At 40.3% G+C, this 25,172-nt stretch overlaps 1 protein-coding gene across 2 annotated transcripts in view; it reads left to right on the plus strand.

Moving 5' to 3' along the window:
- Positions 1-25,172, plus strand: part of sema4bb (sema domain, immunoglobulin domain (Ig), transmembrane domain (TM) and short cytoplasmic domain, (semaphorin) 4Bb) — a 61,960-nt gene that overhangs the window by 13,528 nt on the left and 23,260 nt on the right. Inside the window, exons 1-2 of one of the 2 annotated variants that reach the window (XM_038701250.1) lie at positions 2,038-2,240; positions 14,983-15,412. In XM_038701250.1, the coding sequence (XP_038557178.1) occupies positions 15,292-15,412 (121 nt within the window). In that variant the 5' untranslated portion in view covers positions 2,038-2,240; positions 14,983-15,291. Of the gene's footprint in view, positions 1-2,037; positions 2,241-14,982; positions 15,413-25,172 lie in introns of those variants that run through there. The other variant, XM_038701251.1, reaches the window with a different exon arrangement.

Genomic DNA, 25,172 nt, shown 5'->3' on the forward strand with positions numbered 1-25,172 from the left:
CTCAAAATACTTTGAAAAAAAATCTCAAATATATATTTTTTGCTATCATTGTGAAAACATTTTCTCAAAAAAAAAAGTGTTTCTCTCAAACCGCTTTCCTTTGCTCTCGATGCAATTTCTTGCTCTCGTGTCAGGATTTTGCTTTCGCTGTGAAAATTGTGTCATGGGCGGGGCCACGTTCCTATTGGCCAGTCGGGTGAGCATCGTCTTGTCTTGGGAGTCGAACTGAACCATTACACCATTGTTCGGTTCACCTAGATAGATGCCGGTGTGACAGTTTAACTGGTGGCAAAATTAACTGGTGATAGTCCCAGATGTGCCGTAGGCGTGGCTACAGGATCCATTGACTGCAAACCAGGAAATACATTCTGATTACTTTGTTTATCTCTGTAATGTATCATCATGTAGATATATGCTTCTGAGTGTAGTTTGCAGGCTACATCGTTAGCTGCACAATGATTCACAGGGACCTCTCCCACCAGCAAATGAGTTCAAAGCGAGGACTTTGAGCGTGATCATGGAGGCGACTGTGTCGCTGTTCAAAACACTAGAAAACCTCAATAAACCGTCCAAATCTTCATGTTGTCTGTCTGATTTGTGCCACGGTCGGTTTAAATGTGTTCTTACTTTCATAGGGAAACAGGCTGAGGTGTTTGACATTCATGGACCGCTAAGTGGAGACGCTGTTAGCTGCAGCAACGCGCCCAGATTAACCTGTGACACAGCTTCGTACCATCGATCGCCTTTATAGTCCGCTATCTTCGCCATCGTTACCAACATCGGCTTGCCAGTCAACAGTTGTATGATGTATTGTTATTTACCTGACGTCGAGTTGCTGTGAGCCAAACAGTTTGTCATTCAGCCTGTAAGTGAAACAGTCTGGAGTTCAGGCTGAGTTACACTCTACCCGAACACAGCGTGCAGTCAGCTGTGGCCACGGTAAATGCTCAAGTTAACTTGTGATCCAACAGCTGTAGCTACCGTCGCTCATTTCACTCACTCATTTAGCACACACACACACAGAAGTTGGAAGCAGGGGTGGTGTAGGCTATTGTGAGTAGGTCTCAGAAATAATTTAAAAAATTTAAAATTTAAATTTTTTTATGTTCTATGAGAAAATACTTTCTCTCAAAACCTTTTTTAGTCTCAAATATTATTATTTTTTGCTATTGGTATGAAAACTTTTTCTCTCAAATATTCTTTTTTCTCTCATGAAATGCTTTTTTGCTATCAGTGTTGATAACTTCTTCTCTCAAACTTTTTTTTTTCTCTCAGATCATTTATTTTCTCCGATGTAATAAAGACACAATTCTAGCTCCATACAGGGTAGCCCTGAGAAGAGAGAGAAAGAGGAACTCTGATAACCAAGACAACAGAGCAGTGAAGAAATCAGTTGCTGTAAAATTTGAGTCTCTTTTCTCTTAAGCCATGTTCTGCAAAACATATTTGATACAAGTTTTGAATCAATCCACTACTTCATACTTATAGGTCGTTTTCGGCTTTCATTATGTGGGGACATAACTGTCTGTGCCCCACATCAATTTGGGCCTTTTTACACTCTTTTAAATATTGTAAAACAATTATGTTGCATTAAACAAATGCAAAACAAAAACAAAAGCTGAATCTGAATACTGATTTTTCCAAGTTCCCATAAGTCTGACAAATGTTCAAGAAAGGGCCTTCACAATCTTTGCATAAATACTTGAAGCTCTTGCAACAAATAATAAAAAAAGAAAGAAAGTGTCACATCATGCAGGGGTTATGTGTGTGTATATTGTCTTTTTCTATGAAATATACATTTCTATATTTCGACCTTGCAAACTTCACAAACCTTGTAGGTTACTTTAGGAGTTTTCTCTCCGACAGAGGGGGAAAACTAGACTGAACTTAGACGCTATCCTCTTGGTTTAGTTGAGGAAATGAGTGATAGTGATGCAGGCTCTTTACTTACAGTCTGTGGCTGCAGGGAGGCAGCGTGTGCTGTGGGAGGAGCTAAAGTTTACAAGCTTGAGAGTGACCAGCCCTCTCAGTTTGTAGTAGAGGAGGCTCGTCTTCTAACGGAGGATGGTCTATACTTCACGGATAATCTAATGGGCTCGAACATACATGATCATAAGCGCACTTTGCGGATTTTAATACTTTTCCGGCCCATTTGTCGACAGTTTTTCTAACGACTGTGAAGACCTGAGCTGTGACCGACTTTTTTTTGTTGGGGTTTTTTGCGCTGCAGTTCGCGGATGGTAAGATCTCTTTCTGTGCATGCTCCGTGTTCTTTGGATTTCAGGTTAAACACCTTTACGATGGTGACAGATGAGACCGAATCTCATCTAAATCTAGTGTAGCCTATTTATGTATTCACGGGTGAAGAATAGGCTACTTTATGCACTTAATTTATTCTAAAATGGGATCTTTAACGCATAAATGAAGGTTTTCTGAGAAATTGTGTTGGTTGATGGTGTTTTGCCTCAACGTTATGATAGCTGACACTAAACCAGACACTGAATGTATTCCTCATAGTTTGGGGTCTTGCTCTCCTTTTCAATCTTTCATGTCCTTTTCAATCAGATGTGCAGCCTACTTGGTAAGAGTCTCATGCACACATTGGCTGCTTGCCCCTGAGCAAAATCCCCAAATCACCATTTATAAATCTGAACTAAGCCTAATAAAATTGCAGCTTTGGCAATGAGTTGCAGCATTGATGTAAAATAAGTATATGAAGGTGGGGAGGCAGCCTGATGGACTGGCCAATCTGTTTTCTATATAGCCATGTGGGTAAACAGCTGCTATTTGCATTTAGTCCAAAGAAACAGCAAACAAGAAACACAGTTCTTTTACACTGGCTGTGCTTTATTTTCACCAGACTTAAAGACTAAGCCCTGATTGATCTGTAGGGCTGTTAACACCACATGTAGCCTTTTGGAATTGATCCTGTCCAACCCTACACTTGCTTAATGACACCTTTAATTGTTTTAATTCTGTTTCTGTTATTCTTTTCCGAACAGCCAGTCTTATCTCTGCTGCACATATCAGTCTGAATTTCTGTGAAATAAACACAGTTTGACCCTGGATAAAGCATACCTTTTTATTTTTGTCTCTGTACATCTTCAACAAGGGAAGCCCAAACCATGAATGCTTCTAAACTGATGGACCAAATCTGGAGGATATGATCAGTGTGGAAGCAGAAGCCTAGTTCAGTGTTTGGATGTGCTTTGTTGAAATCAGACCGTAAATGACTGGTGGAGCAGTCATTCCCTTTAGGGCCTCTGCTGTTTGTCTACCCCTCTTACTAGTGTGTGATACTGTATCAGTAACACTAATAACTCCGATAGTGTCTGGCTCTTTGACTGTAAACCTAGCTGCACAAACCTTTACTCTGGAAGCACTTGCAAAAGCATCTTGTGTGCTTTGCCCCCCCCCCCCGACTTTCATTGAAAAACACACACATATGCATGAACCCCTCCCACACAACTGCACACACATTCAAACACTCAAAACAAACACATAGACTCCACCCAACACTCCACCCACTGTAACAACTTCAGAGGAATGGTCATCATGTGGCTGGAGAGGTTGCGGTAAAGAGTTGGAAGGGAAGTGGAAGCCGAGGAGGGGAGACACCCAAAAGGTTAGTGATATCCCAAACAGTGTCCAGAGGGACTGGAAGTGATCAGTGCAAACTGATGGGAACTTGCGTGTTCAGGGTCCCTGTGCAGCCTTCCAAACGCTGCTGAGATGTGGGAAAACAGTCATTTCTCTGGGCTAAAGCCAGATTGCACCCAGGACAGAGCAGGCTTGAAGCCAGCCTTTTCATCAGCAGAGTTGAATTAGTGCAGAAGAGTTCAAAAAGGGTTTGTTGTCCACCCCCCCACCCCCCAGCAATGTGTTAAAATCCCATACAGGCTTTGTTTTCTCTGAGGTTTTACTGCAGCTAAAACATTTGGCATGGGAGGCGCCTAAGTTTGAGGAATCTGCACAAATTCTTGTAGCATTATTTCAACCTAGAGTGTGAAAACCCTGAAAAGTCACACTGCGCCTTTACACATGGGCAATAAGGTTTATTGGTTCACATTTGCGTTCTTTAAGACCTGGCTGCAGTCCCATTTGCTGACTGTATGATAGCGTGTATGACCCGCAGGTTCTGTAGAAGACTCGCCAGTCCCTACAGGGGTGTAGATGTTGGGCCAAAGGATGGCTCTGAATGCAGGTGATGTCCCACTGGGGGCCATGTAGATGAATCTGAAAATATTTCCCTGATTTTACTTTAAGACTGTCTCTTGTTGCTTGCTCTTTACCCACTAAAGAAATTACCTTCACAAAAAAATCTTTAAAAAAAACAAACAAACATGTGTTCGACTTGCAGTCGACCCTTTTATATCAGACTGCTGTCATGCCTAGTTATCACTGTTCACACTGGATCTGATACTGTGGCAGCAAGTCCATACAGATCACTGCTCACGCTATTTAGCAAAGTTAACGATATTTATATAGAGGGACTGTAATTTAATTTATTAAATAGGCTTTGTGCTGGGTTCGGCTATGTAATTGTTTTCAAATAAGTCTGAGATTGAGCAGGGAAATAATGTTTGAGAGGAGCAGTATATTAATTAGAAACTTAGATTAATGTTACAATATTTCTATTCTAACCCTATAGTAATCATATAGTTGTTAGATAAAAAGGTGTTCGCACTCTCATAATAAAGCTGAGCAGTGACATATTATTACAAAGGCAGGTTGATCACTTTACTGTGTCTGTCTCACAAGCGTTTGTCAGAAGTACCCAATGCATTGATTTGGATGAGGCCTTAACGGAGGTGGCTGTCTTTGGATAGAAATATATTTTGTAATCTGTTCCTCTCCAGAGAGAAATTAATGTCTTCCCCATTTTCGTTCTCTTGTTTTGAAAGAAATGTAGTGAGAAAGAAACTGTGACTTTGTAATGGAACAGACTTTCTCCGTGCCTGGAATGTTTTTCCTTGTGAATTCACTGATAACCATATCTTATATTTCAGTTGGAGTGATACGGATACAGTCATTGTGTTTTTATTTTGCCCCAAGATTGTCTGGAGATTCAGTATTTACATGGGGAATTACAAAATACAAGTACATTATTTTTCTATGAAAACAATGAACTTGTATTGTTACATGTAGGCAGGAGAGGGACTTTATCTGGCACTTGCAGTTAAAGAAATAGTGTCTTGTATTGAACAGATAAGCAAGCCATTTACTGAAGGAAATACTGCAGTTATATTTCTTTTTATCAACCTCTTTATAAGCTTCTATTCTACATCAGAAGATGTAGTGCTTCCATGCACATGTCCAGTTTCCACGGTACACACGGTATCAGGTTATTTTATGTGATGTATATAAAGCTATAAGAGTGTATTTATTCAAGCATGGTTCAGTAGAGGAAACTAATTTATGTTAGGGACTGTATGAAAATGATTATGGGGTCAGAAAAGGGTTATGGTTTTATAATTTGTCTTTTGGCTGACTGGAGGGTAGTCTGCCTCTTGAGATAGCAGAGGAGGTCTTATTTAAATTTTTTTGCCACCCTGAATTTAGATTTTATTTCCACCTTGACTTGTAATATAAGTAATAGTTACATCATACATAGTTACAGATGTTACAGCTTCTATGTAAAAAGTTATACTTTGCCATATGCACCAATTTGTTTGTCATACATTTTGCAATTTCCAATAAATCCTTACCATCTGTACCATGACAAATACCATGAACGCACAACGACACAGCAAGTAATGTAACGTTAGCAAAGTTGTGGGTTAGCAAACTGTTGCCACAGTTGCTTTTGCGAAGCGAAAACATGCAGAGAGGAGTCGGCCCCAGAGCCAGCACAGCAGCTCTAGACAGTGATACTCGCAGCTCTCCTGTTACTATAGCTAACATCACAACAGCATATCATCATATCTATCTTTATTCAGGGCTTTGTACAAACACCGTATTTTTGTTTGTTTTTTTCAGCGCACACAAACAACAGACAACTTGCGGACCATGAGGAGATATCCGCTGAATTTGACAAAATGTTGTGTATTGGATTAGAATTGCATATATCACCTTTTAAAATGTTGCATCAGGGATTATATTATTGTTGCATTAAGATATTAAGGAGTGTCGCACTTTTCCTCTAATTCCAAAGAAAATTTCATAATGATGGTGAAGATTTTTAAGAACATAAGATTCAGCCCCCCCCCCCCCCCCAATTTATTTTTGTAATGTCCCTTACTTATAAAAATTGTCAAATCTATTGCATTTCATTGGAAATCATTTAATAATAATCTTTTTACACGATTAGCTGTTATAAAATTCATTATGATACCGCTCCTTATCTGTCTCATGTATCAGCGGGATTGTTGCAGGGAGGGGACCACACTGTTGACTTATTACTTCCTTTATTGGTGGCGACTGCTGGCAAAAGACAAAGGAACTCCTGACAGTAAACAGAGCAGAAGTGCTTCAGTTGCTTTTTGAAGTCAACATGTTTGCTGAGCCTAAACAACCGACAGCATTGAGGCGGCGGACCAGACAAATGACTCGGACAAACTGTGTCATGTTTCCTCGTGGGAAGGCCTGTCGTTACCATGTTCGACGTTCGTACTTGAACACACTGAAGGGGCTGCGGTGTGGGTCTGACGAGGTGAAGCAGGGGTCAGAAACAGAATATCGTCATCTGATACGCTTTTAAATCCTATTTCCCTGCTTGTCAAATCGAGTAAAGAAATGAGTCCTCACACCGGTTTAACTGCAGGGATTAATCGAGCCCCCCCCCAACTCGATGTTTAAGTCATGAGACGAATTGCCTACTATGGATAGCCAAGTCTTTGGATTTGATGGTGTAATTAGCAGATGAACTGTGATGCTAAACACAGCGTGGTCCAGACCTCACAAAGGCCTCTATTGTGTGATTACATGACTGCAAGTCTTCCACTGTCCTTTGTCACGCTACAGAGTTTGTTCACAGACTTGACTGACATCATCATTAACCCAGCAGATGAATGAGATGTTGTTCTGTGTTGTGGTTGTTTGCAGCTTTGATAGCAACAATGTTCCCTATACATCGTAGCTAGAAAGTCACAAGGAGACCAGAGTGTCAGGGAAGTAAATGAAATGCCTTTTTTTTTCTCTCAATGCTGTCGTCTTTGGACAAGCATTAAATTGCAGTCTGTGAAATCTAAATTTTTCTTTTTTAAAAAGTTGTAAGCGGAAGCAAAATGTTAGGCTCTAATGATGAGGATTTCCTTATTGGTCAGCACACTTCGTTAGTCTAAATGGGTCATCAAGTTTATAGTGTGGAGAGCTTTTCAACCCAGAAGCACATAATAAACAAGAGGAGATTAGTGTAATCTCACTTCCACTGAATTTGTAGTCTTCATAGCAATCATTTTAAAATGCAGTAAAGTTATTTCTTTATTAGTGGCTTGTGCAAAGGTTCCCATAGTTTCCATGACACGCACAGCTCATTATTGACGGTTTGGAAGTTTTTCAAGAAACGATATCCCACTGTTCCCCATCAGGCTTGAATAATTCGAGGCAAGGGCAGCTCTGTATCAGAGGGAATAAGGTGACCCCCAACTCTCCTTTAAGCACTTATCTCCTCTGCCAGTTCTGCTTCACTCACTCGTTTGAAATGATAATTGCTCTTTCCTGCGTGGCAGCGTTGAGCAGTATGCGCACAAATGTAAAAGAGCTTGAATATTCCACAGAGCCTTTTCGAGCTAAGGATCACACTTAAAGTGGTGTCACACCACGCTCATCGCTCTTCATTTCAAAGCACGTGTGTAGCGTGTTGGGTTGTGTGTCACTGAAAGACAAGTCCCATTGCTAACTCAAAGATGACACAGGGATGTGAAGATCTGAGTTCATCACTGCATTTTAATGAGTACCTTTTGCTCCTAGACACGGGCGTGGGATCATGGAAACAGTGCACGTACTTTAATTAAACAATTAACACAGGCCTGTCTGGTAGCTTTGGGTCATGCAAAGTCAGTGAGGGCATATTCAATGTACCTGAGTATAACTTGAATGTGAGCAGATTAAGAAATTCTCCAATTATCCTCATGTCACACCCTAAACCAGGTTATTTTACTCACAATAAGATTGTTATTATTATCTAAACATACCATGATCAACTAATTACTCTCTTAAACCAGTGAAAGCTAATAACGACTGCTTAAATGATGGCTTTCATTTGACATTGCAAGTAACAGACCTTTCACTAAGGTGCTCTGTAGATTCAACAAAATCCAGCACCCTTATTTATTTTCGTATGACTGACTCAATCCCACAAAACCAATCACGGTAAATCTCCAGCATTACTGGGAAAGTTATGTTCCTGTGAACCATTTAAACTCCTAAATCTTACTAATAGCTTTGTCTACTTACAGTACACAAGTTATGTGTGTGGATGTACAGGAACTGAGTGAAATGGTTAGTATTTAGTATGGTTAGTATTCAGGTGTATGTTTAGTTCAAAGTAGAAGATTTGCTGAATACTGTGCTACAGTGTCACTGTGTGGATCCAGAAAGAGATTAACCACAAACACTGTTACTAAAATAGTGCATTTGTATACATGAGTACTGTGCAGCCCTGGCAGAACATGCCATGACTGAGTGCTTTGTAGTTTACTTAGTACACTTTGTGTCAGTTATGCTAAAAGGAAACTTTGATCCATATTTATTTTTACCCGATGGCAGTTTGAACCACCAGTGAGTGAGTCATTTGGGGGTCATGGGAAGTGACTGGGCTATGACCGGAATTGCCTTTTATTTTTCTAGCAAATTTGAATTAATCTCTTGAGTAAAATCCTAATTCGTTCTACAGAATTTTGCAATTATTTTGTTTTATTTTTTGCATCATCTGTGTGTGTGTGTGTGTATGTGTATGCATCAGGGACATACCACAGCAGGATGCATTACAGTCATCAATAGAAAGATGATTCTATGAATAATTAATTATACATGCAGAAAAAATCAGTATCCTCATATTATCTCTCTGGGATCACATGTATCAATAATTCAGTAAAGGCTGTTGGTTTCAATTCTCAGAGATGTTCATATTACTGTCAAATAAAGCAGGATGTCTGCTATTATAAGATAGTTTTTATATTCTTCTTGAACCTTTTTGGAAACTATACTACAACTAGAAAGCATTGAGAAGTGCATTCAGGAGTTAGTCATTTAAATAAAGGTTTAGAAATGTGGAATTTTTATTTGCATCAAAACACAGTGAGTCTGAGTTTTTGAGACATATAGCTAACAGAAAAGATAAACTGGACTGAAAAACAGACAAACAAAATAAGACAGAAAACAGTTGATGAAACATGCCGCAACTTATACACTATCAGCTGCTTGCTATCATTAAGAGAACCACATTTGCATAGAGGAAATGCAGAGGGATACGTTAAATGAATGGCTCTTGATTAGCAGTCAGATCTGTTTTCTTGTGGCATTTGTACAAATTTGTCTCTTTCAGGGGAAGTTTGCCTTCAGGCATCAGGATCCAGAATCTTCAGTGTGCAGCTGTCTCATATTATAGACCTAAAAGTTGGCGTGTGCATAAAGGTTTTTATTTTATCCTGGGTTAAAGTCTCTTCTGTTGTGTACTGGCCTCGGTTGGTTTCAGAGCCAACAGAAAATCATGTTACCTGCAGGGTAGAAATGATATTGGAGAGATAATATAAGAACATTTTTCTCTCTGTGGTTGGTATAATATATGTGTTTGTTTTCTCCTGTCAAACTGTAACTTAGGACAAAAAGTGAAAGCAGAGAGCATGCTGCTTTTGCTCAATTTTGATAGTAGACGTCCTGTTGATTCCTCTACTTGAGTTGACTTTTTTTTTTTTTTTTAAATCTTCTTTTAAAATATATACATTTAATCAGGATTTAATTTCCTGCTCAATAGAAATTTTCTTTAAGAGGTGAAAAGAAAACAATATCTGGATGGAAAGATGTTTTTGTAAGGCCTGTATTGTGTTCAGCATGTTATGAGTTATGACGAGGTTGTCCATATTAAAAACTACTCGAGGCCTCTGTGAGAGGATATACTGGGGATTTGTCTCTGATAGACGTATTACCTGTAAGCTGCTGTACATTCCTAAGAAAGCATTGGATTTTAGTACCTGTGTAGACATATTCAAGATTTTACAGTTACAGTTTATTTTTAACTCAGTGGTGATTTATTTAGAAGTCGGCTTTCTGGGTGCTGGGAGCGGTCTGCTCGGGTGAAACCCTCCTTTTTACTCCCCTCCATCCCTTTCCCAGGTGGGAATCAGAACAATGTTTAGGATTTAAAAACTTCAAAGTTAGTTAACAAAGACTGCTATCTGTTAGTTATATTTCAGATGGACTAAATTGTCTCTAAGATTAGTTGTGAAAAAGGTCAACTTTGCCAGTAGATCAAGCTAAAATACAGTAATGTATAGTGAAACATAGTGGGCCTACCTGCCTTATTACATTGCATCCTTTGCAGTTTGACTATTACACGTGTGAGCATGATGTAGATTCTGAAATTATATTGAAAAATTTTGGCATTTTATGTGTTGCACTCAAGCGCTGCTGGTACACAACTACAAGTGGTTTAACATCTTTTGGACTTTGCACCTGAGCGGTGAACTTGCAGAACCATCCGTGCACAAAACAAAACATTCTTGCACTGCCACTCACCTATTAGCCACAGTAGCTAAATTGACGATCCATGATGAAACTTTTACGCCCTGCTCCCACCTCCCGAGGTGTGAAAATTAAATATTAAAATTAATTTATAACGTGTTGTTCACAACGAATTACTATACATAATAATTTGTATTGACAAATGATGATTCATTTGTGCTGTTTTGCCAGTTTTATGTCTGACGCTGATGGTCCGGGACCGTCCGTTCCGAGTTGGATCGTATGTGAACCCCTGGGTTGATAGGACTTCTGAAGTGCTGCTGTGTTTAGCCACCGAGGCTAAAGTAGATGTCGATGAGTTGTTAAATACAGAAGATGTGTCATGAGTGTGGAGGCTATAGAGTTGTTTTAAAGGTATCAAGATGGCGCTGGGCTGAGTAACAAGTGACGTGGCCAACATGGCTTTTAAAAGGTACCAGCAATACATGTTCAGTACAAGACTTTGGAGTAACAAGCTAATGTTATTACAGACGGCTATAAGTGAGAGTTACAATGACAGACACAGTAAGGAGTCTCTGCCTTGTCAGCCTTGTAAATGGATAGGGAGCTCAACAAGCTAATGTTATTGAAATTATACTTGAGATATAAATATAATGGCTTTACATCTTTTTTTTAGCAATACAATTAACGAACATCTCACAGTCACTGAATAGCCAATCATTGATTTTTGGGGGAGAAATGGTTTACCTTCCCCCTACCATCCTTTGGTTGACTTTTAACCAATCATGCACTGCCCACTCTGCTAAGCAGACGGCTATAAGTGAGAGTTATAATGGCAGACACAGTAAGGAATCTCTGCCCTGTCAGTCACCTGCTGAGGTCTTTTCTGCCCAACATAATGGCCCCATAAATTTTCCTGAATTGAAATCTGTTTCCAAGGGGCCATGTTGTTTTTAGGGTCAGACATGGGAAGAAAAAAAAAAACTTCTGACATTATTGCATGGCAAGGTGCTGATATTTGACCCTACAAAAACAATTAAACCTGTTTTTCTTCTATTCGCACTGAGCAGTCACTGATAAATTTTCAGTTGCATCTCACAAAGTCACCCTTAAACCTGGCAAAAAGGGAGACACTAAAGTTTCACATTTGATTGCAGCTGGGCAATTAAATGCAAATGTCTTTATAGTTATCTTTCACTTTGGACTTAGATGTACTCATGATACTGTTAATGGATTGGACGGCGGCCCAATCCACTCTCATGTCAAGCTCTGTGATAGCGCTCTCATCACAGGGTCCTGCCCGGCAGTTGATTATCTCCATAAGTGCCTTGGTCCGTGCCAAAGACTAAATGAGAGACAAGACACTTTGCAGGGATGAGTTATTGGGTGCTGGTTGTTAAGCACAAAGCCCAGTCGTTTATACAAAGCTAGCCAAATGGTTAGCATTCATGCTGCTCCCTATCCAGTGAACTTGCCATGACCTGGCAGACTGTATCGTCCAATATGTCTGTCACATCCTTTCTCTCTCTCAACAGATGCAGGTATTAATAGGGAGCCTCGAGGGAGGTTCGAAAGGTTAATGAATCTGTAGCCTTAAGCAATATGGCACCAGATTCACCCTTCATAGATACAGGAAGCAGCAGACCTTCTCCTTGATAAGCAGATGGGTCCTGTGGCACCAAGAACAGTGGGTCGCCTGTACTGGCCCGTAACAGCTCCAGTTGAATAGCGCTTTAATCCTGTAAGTCCTATAATAGTTGCTTCTAATAAGATCACTTTCTTTGGTCCAGTACTTGATTTAATGCTTATTAAATATTTAATACTTTTTCTTCAGATCCATGCCTTGTTGTTCTTCAGAATGGATTAGTACACTACATTATTAATTTGACTAAAATGATAACATGGTATTCAAGCAGAAACATGTGTCAAAGAAAACAGAACAAGTGCGTCGTTACATCAGTTTATTTGCCCTTTATGCCCTTGCTGAGCCTCAACAGATCTTGTGCTTTGGATTCCCCACATATGTTAAGTTGCCCAGTCTGCTGCAAGGGCTTCTACATATTGACATAATAAATTGTGAGGAGTCACCTGAGAGAAGTGTTCAAATATATGAGTCTACATGGAATAAAATTGGTGAAAGTTTATTGAATTTTTCTAAGATTTGATGTAACATTAAAAACGTTTTATTTGGCCCTTTTTTATTTTATTTATTTATTCCATGCTAGAGATTTCACACCAGTTACCTGAACCAGTCTCCTGTTTTCATATAGATCTTATCTGAGGTATTTTGATATAATACATTTAGTGTTTAGGATAATGGTTATTAATATGTCAATGACGCTAAAAATTTGTTTGCTATGCATTCAGCTCTTTACCCACCACCACTTATCTCTCCTTATTTGGTGTCCCTACAGAATTTGCCAAAACAATTCTAATTCATCAGAGTGCCAGGACACCCTCCTAACGGCACTCCTGTGTTTTCATTAAAATTTAAAAGACCTCTGGAGTTACATAAGGATATAACCTGGGAACATGGAGGCCTGGGGTGTGCGACACACGCAGGGCTGCCATGCTTGTTGTTTCAGTCTCAGCAGGCATGAGAGGGACCAGCCGAGGAGGTGGGGGATGTTACAGGTACCTATCCATGTTACACGGATGTTTCAGCCTCCTGTGACTCGACTAGCTTCAGAGGAGCAGCAGGAACCAGCGCAGGCTAATAGGGAAGTGAAGAGTGACACAGACATATTGGATCACTGGTTGAGACTCAAGGGACGGACAGAGATGGGTGTGACAGCGAGACACAGATGCAGAGATAGGGGAAAAGGTTACACTCAGTAGAACTAGTGTTGGGTCAGACCGATGACCCTCCATCTAGCTACAAAAATGCAAAGAAGAACAGCTTGCAACTACAATCCAAACTAGCCATCAACTCAACAAGCCGTTCAGTCACCAAGCTGCTAATTTTGCCTAGTGCCAGTCTGCAAGTCTGTTAGCCAACAGTTGTAAATCTCTGTTGTAGTCCAGGTTGATCAGAAGTTTTTAAAATGGTGGTTCCCAGCAGGGCATTGTCTCATCAGACAACCAGGGGCCACTAACTCACCCCTGGTCTTGTAATGTTGTTGGATTTATTAGCTACCATAAATATTTGAACAAGGTCTTCTGGGAGTTGTTTCAGTGACGCAAGCTCTCAACCAGAGACGCCATGTGCTCTCCAGTGTTTACTTTCTGAACGTCACCACCTATGTGGGAGCTCAGCTCGAGGGGGGGACATCCACTGCTGTCAGGCAGTAAGGAGTAATAAGTTGTGTTCTATCACAGGAACATACTGTGGTGTTCGCTGATTTAGGTGTCTGTACTCTTCCCAGGATGTTGGTAACTGTTTGGACTGCCATTGTTTAGGGTTTGAAGACCTTACCAAATAAAATAACCAGAAAACTGTTTGTCCTCCGGTTTAAGAACTACTAAGATGCAATTTTAATCACATAGCTATACAACTTATGTCCTGTGTTTATTTAGCAAAATATGGATTAAACAGGGTATCAGTATCTATTTCAAGTGTTTACCAAGAAAGCTGACCACCTACTAAATGAAATCTTTCAGCATACATCTACGGCAATAAAAGTCAGAGAGCAGCTTTATTCATTGCATCTTTGAGACAAATTACAGAGTTGTCTTGGGAGTCACTGTTCTTTCATTTATTTCCCCACATAGCCGCAAGATTGGAGCCAAGCTGCCATATTATCTTCTTGGGGATCTCTAACAGATTGTTGACAGCATAATTAAATACAGTGATTAAAAAAAAAAAATCTAACATGCGTTTTATCTCGCAAAGAGAAACTTTGCGGGCTGCAGTGCAAATTGGACATTCATTTCCACTTAAAAGTTTGTAAAACTCTTTTAAGTTACCACACAATGTGTGTCCATGGTAGCTGGCTCGTGGTCTGAATGATCTATTTAGCTGTGATTTTCCTTGGCATAGTGGTGTGAGAGTAAACAGTGGAAGCATAAATATTTGTTTTTTGTCATTAAGGCTTTAGCTGCAGCCATCAGTGTGCGGCTATATTAGGGTCTGAGGACGGAGAGATGAGGCAGGTGATATTTGAGTGATGTCATTGTTTGCTGTCAAAGCTGATCAACACCTTTTTAACTCTTGAAACTCATTGTTTGCAGTAAAATCCACACCATCCTCCAGAATGAACTGCAGCCAAATGTATCAGTTCTCTTGCTTTTGTAGTTGTTGGTTTTATAGCGTCAGAAGTTGGATATAGATCTGTTATTCGAGCGTGTGTTTCATATATTTCTTTCAGCATGTTCTTGGATCAGACATAAAGAATCGACCTCTCTCTCTTCTCTCCACAGATCCAAAATGACTTTTACTAAATGGCCACTGGTCGGAGCTTAGTGCTGAGCCATCGAAGAGAACTATGAGTAGATGACAACAAGCAGCTTTTAATCCAGAAAGGATTGCTCTTCTCTGTCTGTTAACCGTGTGTAAGGACCGCTGGGAGTACAAGAATCGAGTCAAGGACACGTTCACTCCCCCTCAGCCTGCTGTACGATGGGAGTGAGAAAATAAAGCTCTGCAGTGTCAAGAGGAGGTTAATGAATTCCAAGGAATCTTAAAACAAACTGCATTTGTGTATGTTTGCGTGAGAGGATCAGGCAACCATGTGGACAACAGCTGCAACTGCCCACTGTTTTCTGGCCACTGCACTGCTATTGGCTAGCTGCCTCCAATCACTGATGGCCACCGAGGATGATGTCACACCACGCATCAGTTTCTCTTACAGTAAGTCCCAATAACCTGACACACTTTTTCAACATTTGTTATTACAGTTTTTCAAAATATAATTGACCGTTCAGAAAACCCCAAACAGTGATTGTCAAATCATAGGTTGGCAATCGTAAGCATGGGGCTGGAGTAAGAGCAGTACACTGAGTTTGGATGATCTGGATCTTTTTTTAACCTTTAAAAAACTAAAACTACATGAGCTTATCTGTTGTAAGGTAAGCTGTAAACATTGACATGTATAGCAAACTAGCGTAACCCAACCTAACCCAGCATTACTTACAGCGGTATTTTATACCACCATTATTTTGTGGGTTACTGTGTAGTATTGTGTGGAGGCTGGTCCTGAATGTGACTATGTCAGACTGAAGGTTAATGTTAGTTCTGTCATCCTCAATTGGATTTGGGGAAGTTAACACCCAAGACAGCGTAACGATCACCCAACACCCGGCTTGTCCTCATCGTTCAAACTTTCTCTCTTTTCTCGTTTAATTATATAAGCTAAGCAGCTTAGCAACTGGGTTATGTTATGAAAAAACATCAGTCTAACCTTACATTTTCCCAAGCCATCTTACTCATAGTACTGGGACTAACTAGTTCCACACTACACTAAAAAGACAACGCTTTCTCCTTTTACAGGGTTCTTGTTTTAAAACAAGCCACCTTGAAAAAATAAAAGCACAGATGCCGTTCAACCAACTCATGAACACAAACTTATCTTGATTAGATAGCTATCTAGCTACAGCTGAGAAATCTGCTAAAATAATCTGTCGCTAGGGAGAAAAGACTAGCCTGCTTTTGTCTACCTTTGTCTAAAATCAATTGTTTCAAAATTTGAATTTTGAGAGGTAAATCTGCCTGTCGTTGCTCTAAACTGCATCCATGCCGTGTGAGAGCGAAAAGACAGTTGTAGCAACAGTAACTGAAGGGGGCGGAGCTTTACGATCTGTCAGTTCCATGCAAAATAATAATTTAGGTCAATGGTGGACAAACACAGCAAACACAGCTGCAACAAGTGTGCAGTGAAGCATTCTTTGCAACAGTATATTCACAAAAACATGTCAGAGGCCACAAGTGCCTGCAGGCCCAGATGCACACGTGCAAACTTGAAGACGCCTGCACTACAACAACACTTCCCATAAACACATGCAATTATGAGTTTGTCCCTGTCGGTCTTTTTTAAGATTATCTGTCACTTTGCACAAAATTCACTGTGTGTTGTTTTCTCACCCTGGGCCTTGACAGAACAAAGGGGGTGAAATATGTCCATGCAGTACATGTGACTCCTCAGACTGTTACTCAACTGAAGAACAAATAAGAGTGCAACGTTGTGGGGCCTAGCAAGTATTCTGCAGCACATAAAGTCTGCCTTCGTACCTTCAAAAGCACTTCACTCTTAGTCCCTTTTTGCTACTAATTGACCTTTTGGTAATGTTCAGCTGAATGCAACAATTTATCTCACAAATATAAACTCTCTCCAGAAGTCCACTGATTGAATGGAAGATGTTTTTGCACCTGATTTGCATGCAATTACTCCACACGCACACTGCAGCACTCCTCTTATTATGATAACTGTGGATTAAGCTTTTATAATGTAAAAACGTGGAGCTGTTTTTCACTATTTGTTCAGCTAACAGCTTTTTGGTAATGGATTGATGCATTATGGAGTCTTATGACAAATGAGGGAAAAGAGAAATAAGGTTGCTGTTTGGATGTGGCTCACAGGAGAAATTGACTTGGACAAATTACTTAACACTTTTTTTTTACATCCTGTGTGGCTGTTGGAAAAGAACAGTTCTGCATAGCTCACAAGTTGATCCTTAAAATTAACTCCCTGGTTCCTAACTTGTATTTTTATTCTGTCCTTGGCTTTGTTTTGCAACACTGCTTATACAGGCAAAGATGCCAATCCAGCAGCAACCAAAGTATAGGCTTATGTGGATGTAGGGGTGTGTTGGCTCCTGTAAACACTACCTGTCTGAATTTAAAGTTCTTCCCTCTGAAAACAACAATCTGATGGTTGTTTTCTTCACTCCTCAGTCAACTTAGTTTAACTCAATTCACCATTTCAAATTGGCATCGCTTATACCCAAGAACAACCTTTCACATACTTGAGCCATTTAACTTGTTTCTCAAAGAACTAAATGGATTAAATTGGCCTAAGGCTGGTTCCCAGCAACCGAGTGTTTTGCAAACCACTGATGTTTCTTTTTTTCCCCCGCTTTGCTTTACTCCAATCAGCATTCATAATCTAAATTTCATGTATTTTGACACCAGCAGTTAGTGACTGAGATTCTTTCATCTGGAGAGCATAAGTAGTAGTGTGAGACAACATGCTTTCAGCTGATAATATGGTGTAGAAAATCTTATTCAAACATCACTGGCACTAATTGTAACCTATTCATTAAGAGAACAGCTTTGCATAAACGGGGTCTGCAGCATCACTGACATGCTAAATGTTTGATATAAACTCGCCTCAATTCAACCCACAGCATTGATGTAAAGCAGGTCACAGCTTTAACCCCCATTCTGGTTTGTATAGTCTATAAGAAAAGGTGGACCCGGGCTGTTTTCTCGAGAGAGAGAGAGAGAGAGGACCCGTGCTTCAACATGGCAAAGCGTCCCTTCTCTTTTTGTCGTTCTTTCCCCTCCGCTCGCTCCTTCCTTCTCTCCTAATGAGCAGGCTAATCTCTCGTGTGTAGTGAGTGGAGGTTTTTGTGGTTGCTGCAGTGGGAGAGCTTGTCTGTTTTTCATTACGGCTCTTGTGCAGAGAGACAGCACAAAGGATCATGGGAGTTGAAGCAGTAAGCATCGGTTAAGCATGTGGTGTGTATCACTGCTAGTTATAAGAAACTTCTCAGGCAGGATGTTACTGTCTTTCTCCAGAGATGTGCTGAGCAGATGGTTTTATTTTTTCTTCTTTTATTTATTAATTTTTACACTTGGAACAAGAAGAGTTCTGTTCAATTCAAGTTCTGCACTTAATAGGAACAGTTTGCATTAATTAACTGGTTAGGGCGTTTGGCAACAACTTGATCTTTTTTTTTTTCTTTTTTTTTAAGTTCTGGCTCAAGTGCATGAGCTGTATTGTATGTCACCCTGTTTAGCTGTGATTCTGGTTCCCCTTAAAGCAACAGTTTAACATTTTTGGAAATATGATTAATTACAGAGAGTTGGATTACATAATTGATAACATGCTCATGCCTGTCCTTACCTTAGCATAACGACTAAGTTGGCGGATTTTACTACTTTTTGGTCATAGCCAGGCTAGCTGTTAAACCCTGATTCCAGTCTTTATGCTAAGCTAAGCTAACAGGCTGCTGGCTTTATATTTACCATACAGATATGAGAGTGATATCAAGCTTCTCATGTAATGCGAAACAAGAAAGCATATCTCCCAAAATGTCAAAGTATTTCTGTAATCATCTACTAAACTACATAATTACGGGAATACTTTGACATTGTGGGATATAAGCTTCCTTGCCAGTTTAGAATAAAAAACTAAACAACACTGACTTCATTAATTTTATTCTAAAACTTATATCACATGCTCATTAAGTGGTAATCAGTAAAGCTTATCTCATGTTTTTAGAATTACTTTGTTTTCTTGAAAGGTTTTTAGTTAGATTCTGCATAAATCCTTACACCGATCAGTCATAACCACTGACGGGTGAAGTGAATAACACTGATTATCTTGTAACCATGGCACCTGTCAGTGGAGGGGATATATTAGGCAGCAAGTGATCATTTTGTCCTCAAAGTTGATGTATTAAAAGCAGGAAAAATGGGCAAGCATAAGGATTTGAGCAACTTTGACAAGGGCCAAATTGTGATGGCTAGAGGACTGGATCAGAGCATCGCCAAAACTACAGCTCTTGTGGGGTGTTTAAGGTCTGCAGTGGTCAGTACCTTTCAAAAGTGGTGAAACGGTAGCAGGGTCACGGGCGGCCAAGGCTCTCTGATGTATGTGATGAGCTACTTTAGGTCAGATTGCCAACAAATGAATGCTGGTTATGATAGAAAGTTGCAGTTTGTTTCTTACGGGGCTGAATAGCCACAGACCAGTCAGGATGCCCATGCTGACCCCTGTCCACTGCCAAAAGTACCTACAATGGGCACGTGAGCATCAGAACTGGACCACGGAGCAATGGAAGAAGGTGGCCTGGTCTGATGAATCACGTTTTCCTTTTACATCCAATGGATGGCCAAGTGGTGTGTCGCTTACCTGAGGAACACATGGCACCAGGATGCAAAGAAGGCAAGGCGCCAGAGGCAGTGTGATGCTTTGGGCAATGTTCTTCAGGAATGGTTTGAGGAACACAACGATGAGTTCAAGGTGTTGACTAGGCCTCCAAATTACCCAGATCTCAATCCAATTGAGAATATGTGGGATGTGCTGGACAAACAAGTTCCATCCATTGAGGCCCCACCTCGAAACTTACAGGACTTGAAGGAGCTGCTGCTAATGTCTTGGCATCAGATACCACAGCACACCTTCAGAGGTCTAGTGGAGTCCATGTATTGACGTGTCAGGGCTGTTTTGGCGGCAAAAGGGGGACCTACACAATACTAGGCAGGTGGTCATAATGTGGCTGATTGGTGTGCTGCATGCCATTTTGTCTTCCCCTATGAAAAGGAAATTTGTCATAAAGAGGCTTTTTGCAGGTAATTTTCATTTGAATCTTATATTTAATTAATATTGTCACAATTAGCATCCACTGATGTACTGTACCTGTAACAAAGGAAACATTCAGATCAGAAGGGAACATTTTCAGTCTTAAAACTTTCACACAGGCTGCTAGTAGAGAGGCAAATCAAAATGGCCCCTTAAGCCGAGCTATATCAAGCATGCTGTGGATGCTCAGTGTACAGAGTGTCCTTTCCCATTTATGTTTGGTTTATGTTCTGCGAATATTGTGCACTTTCTCTCATGCATGCTAATCCTGTGACCTTGGCCGTGTGCAAATCGCAGTACAGAAACAGAGGGACAGCAAGAGGGGGGTTAAGCCAAATACTCAGGACATGCTCGGATGCCCACCTAAAACCCGGCAAGGACACGCCCACTGATCCTGAATGAAGCGGTCTGTGGCTTCCAGCAGAGGTGGCACTCACAAGTGCCTGCATGTAACGCCATAACAGCCGCAACAATAGATCATAATTACAGCACATCAACTCCATATGTTTCAGACGTTTTAATGGCTTCATCACTTGCACGCTCCAGGGAATGTACAGAAAAGTTCAGTCTTTGCAGATTTCGATCAGGAACGTTTGATTTGAAGAAAATGGCAAGCAGCGGGAAATAATGGTGTAGCTGTTAATTAAGATGGACAGAGAGGAATGTGAGGTGAAAGGGAGTCATTAGGTTTTGTTTTTTTGCTGGGATGCAGTGGAGATTTGTCCAAAACAAAAATGTGGTTGGTCTTATCACTATCTTGCAGCAGAGATTTACATAGTCTGGCAGTTACTGTGACACACACACGAAAAAATTTAAAAAATCATTTCTATGGACTGAGTTGTACTTTTCATTGCACGATGAAGCATTTAGGATTTATATTGTTTCTGTGGTGCTGGCTGTAAATCCCTCTGGACAGCTCTTAAGTTGTAGTCTCACAACATAACATTTTATTTTATGACACGCAAACAAACACTTCAGTGTCCACATTGCTGTCAAAAAGCATTTTCTTTTTGTTCAACAAATAAGAAAGGTGTGGAATAAATGCACTGCTTTTATCATGGTATGCTTTGATGCTGCTCGTATAATATAATCTGAGACCTGGCTAAGTGTAAATGCATTCAAGGAGCATTCAAGATGGATTGAAATCTCCACAGTTTGAAATGGTGTAAATGTGAATGATTTTCTTAATACATCCATGGTCTGTCTCCTCTGTCCTTGTGATACACTCTGTGTGTGTACAGTGACAAAACTGTATATAGTAATACGATCAGAAAGAATAGGATTTGCCCCTATTAACAGTGTTGTGTACTGAATAAAGAGTTTTTTTTAGGTTCAGCTGATGCAGAATATCAAATCATGGTACTTTTGGTCCTTTCCATAACACCTCATTATCATGCTATATTCTTTCATGTGCTAAAAACCGGCTGGGTAGTCACAGTATTTTTCAGCAGTAATGAATTTCAGATTTTTTTTTTGCAGAAGTGGTAATGCTGGACTAAGCAGAATTATAAGATGGCTTGCATTTGTTAATTAAGACTAAACCATATGGTCATATGAACACATTTTAGAATTAATGCATGTTAAATGAAAAATTAAATCTTTATATGCACTTAAAGATATATCACTACCACACACCATTATTATATAAAAACAACAACGTACTACAGAAATAAGCATGTCCTCAGGAAACATTTTATATTTGAGCAGAGGCAGAACTTAAATAGTTGAAAGCAGTTGTCTCATGTATCTTTCATTAAAAGTCAGAACTTTCCAGATTCAGTTCCAGTATGTTAATACGCTCCACATGTCTCTTATTCCTACTTGTGGGTGTAAGTAAAAAGACTGTGAGATGTGTGTCCTTGTGAGGCCTGACTATATATATTATATAGACTGAGCTGAAGGATTCTTTAAAAGTGTCTTATAGAAATCCTATCTGTGTGAACTTTTTTATTTGAGTTGATCAGTAAAGACAGATGACAGCCTGCTGTGCGTGCAGGTGTAGATCTCACGGATTCATGAGAAGAAGTGTCGCCTTTATCAAAATGAATGACACCTGTTGACAGAGAGATGGAGTTGAATTTCTTTTAAACCGCATCAGGGTTATGGGACAAAATATGGAGGCTAATGCAGCCGGCTTGGAGATCACCACGCTCCTAACTACAGGAAGTGTGTGTGTGTGTGTGTGTGTGTGTGTGTGTGTGTGTGTGTTTAAGAAAAGCCATTAGCAACGAGCATAAACCAATGTGCTTGACCACTTCTCCTACTAAGTTACTTTGTGGTGGATGAGTAGAGAGCAGGACACTCAGTTATGACTGCAACCTGCTCTTCTCATCAAGGTCCTCTCTGGACACACACACGGGCAGGCTAGAGGGTTGTGTCTACATGCTCATGTAGCACTTAAAGACCTTCAACACATGCCAGTCCAAAGTGAGTGCACTTAGTAAACTGCACATAGCTTCGCTGGTGCCCTAAAAAGTGTGCAAGCTAGAAAATGGCTGGAGAGATGTATCAAAGTGTATTTTGATGGGATTCTAGCTGTAGCAGAAACCATCTGCAAGCATGTGCAAGCCAGCTGGATCTGGATGTTTTCAGTGCCAACCCAAATTAAGTGTTTTCTCTTCAAGTCCACTTGGCTGAGCAATAGATCTCATTCATCAAGCCAATCGTGTGTGTGTGTGTGTGTGTGTGTGTGTGTGTGTTTCAAAATAAAGAAAACATTTGAAGGAGTGGAAGGTGGATTAATAATAATTTTATTTGTATAGCACTTTTCCCAACCAAGTTACAAAGTGCTGTAGAAACAAACAAGAGTCATACTAAAAAATAAAAATGAAATAAAATAATTAAAATTTAACAGTAGGGAGTAAAGATAAAGGCAGGAACCTGACAATTCAGCGCTTTAAAAACAAGTAGTCCTCCTCTTATGCTGTTTTTCCATTACCAGTACCAGCTTGACTCGACACTACTTGACTCGGTTTTGGCCCGCCGTCCTCCATTTTCCATTGAAGATAATACCCAGAGATAGTACCCCTCAATGTAGCTGGTTGTCATACCAACCCCACGCACAACTGCCACGACTTAAGGTTCAAAGCGACACACACACCAGTGACCCACATACAGCTGTCTCTTGTGCTGTTTCACAATACCGAGTTCAAGCTCGGACTTGGCAAGTTCGGGAGCACATTCGGGAAATGCATTCTGGGATACCTGGCTATACGAAATCCACACAAGTCACCACCAATGCAGGTTCGGTAAAACGGGCGTAGTGAGAACACATCCAGGTATTTGACTGTACTTGGCTAGACCTTGCCTAACCTCACTGACAAACGCATTGCATTTCCTGCAACTACTTCACAATAAAAGTCACTCCCTGTAGGACATGTTGAGTTTGGCAGTACAAACAGTAACACTGGATCACATGCAAGCATTGTTTCCTGTGAATTCCTCGTGCATTTGATTCCCAGATAGGAATGGCAGACCCCGCCATAACAGTTAAAGTATTATATACAGAAGTAATTACAGAATAATGACAATGCTGACTATAAATTGAAAAAGAAACAGGGCTTGCTTTCGTGAAAATGTGAAGGATTAACCCCATTAACACACAATTTTTCACCCCCTTCAGGTGAAAAATTGCAATTAATAAAATATCCTTGCATAACTTTCTTTGGTCCTTTTTTTTATTTTTAAAACAGTAAGTATAGTTACAATAACCAACTACATTGGTTCCTAGCCATCCCATTTGAACATTAAAATCACTCTTTCTTTGCTTTAGTTCTGGGCATCACTTCCCCTGGAGCACAAACAATCTGCGCAACGGCTGAGTCTGTGTGTGTCAGATTCCAGTGACATCTACTGTCTTTTGCCCGTAGAGAGAAAGGGTATGAGGAGGTTGAAGAGGCATCCCACACATGACAAGCACAGGCATGTCGGCTTTGATTAGTGGGAGGAAATTATACCAACTATATGTGTCCCGCTCTGTGTTTGAATAATCAGTCAGATCTCACTCACTCACTCACTCACTCACTCACTCACTCACTCACTCACTCACTCACCCTGCTAATATCCAGGAGTTTGTAAGCTTTCAGCCATGATAGACCATTGCGCTCCATCACTCCACTGCCAATCCACTGTGCATCAGGATGACACCTAAGAGCCAATAATTACAGAGCATAGCATCATGTCTTTGTCAGCCCCTTGTTCTCTGCTTTTAGAGGTATGCAGTGTTTCGTGCACTGACCTCATCCTTGGTACATGTGTGTCAGGGGGATGTTCTCTTTCCTTCAGAGGGAGAGAGGGGCATTTTTCAGTATTTCATAGCTTGTACAGTACACACAACTGTTTGACATTTATTTTAACAAATATTTCGTCATTGCATGGTTTTCTGTTGTTGCCCTGATTCTGAGGCTGCACATGGAGCCACGTGGCACCATCAACACCTCATGGCTGCATAATCCTCACACACACACACCAAACACTGTCAGGCTCTGGTTATTATCTGCAAGGTGCAGCCGTCTGTCTGTACGAAGTGTACACACGCTCGCTCTCTCTCTCTCTCTCACAGACACACACACACACACAGACTCTCACAGACACACACACACACACACACACACACACACACACACACACACACACACACAAACATAAAAAACACATAAAATTGCAGCAAAGCCCCACCATCATCCAGTGATTACAGGCAACACAACACATCTGTGAGCCTTACTGCCTGGCCTTACAGATACTGTAGGTGTCACACTCTTTCTAATTAATATTCAGTGCTGTCAGCTTTTATTTATAGTCCAGTAAGTCCAAAGTGTGATTTCCTCTGCTCCAATTTCTCTGTGTCTTTGTATCTGGGTTTGTAGAGGTTTTACTCATGGTGCATTCATTTGTAAATTTAACCTTTTAAATATAACATAATCCTTCTATAACCTGAGTGATTTCAATAAAGACTGAGTAGAGAATTCATGTATTAATGGAAAGGAAATATGTGAAGTCTGTTTTAAAGTTTACTCAACTCCTCCGACCCAGTCGGCCTTCTCATCAGAGGTCTGTGTCTTTTAGCTGTGCAGACTAACAGTGTTT

Source organism: Micropterus salmoides, unplaced genomic scaffold, assembly GCF_014851395.1.
Source record: "Micropterus salmoides isolate LMB-PRFRI ecotype aquatic unplaced genomic scaffold, ASM1485139v1 Ms_hic_scaffold_6, whole genome shotgun sequence".
NCBI classification, from domain to species: Eukaryota; Metazoa; Chordata; class Actinopteri; order Centrarchiformes; family Centrarchidae; genus Micropterus; species Micropterus salmoides.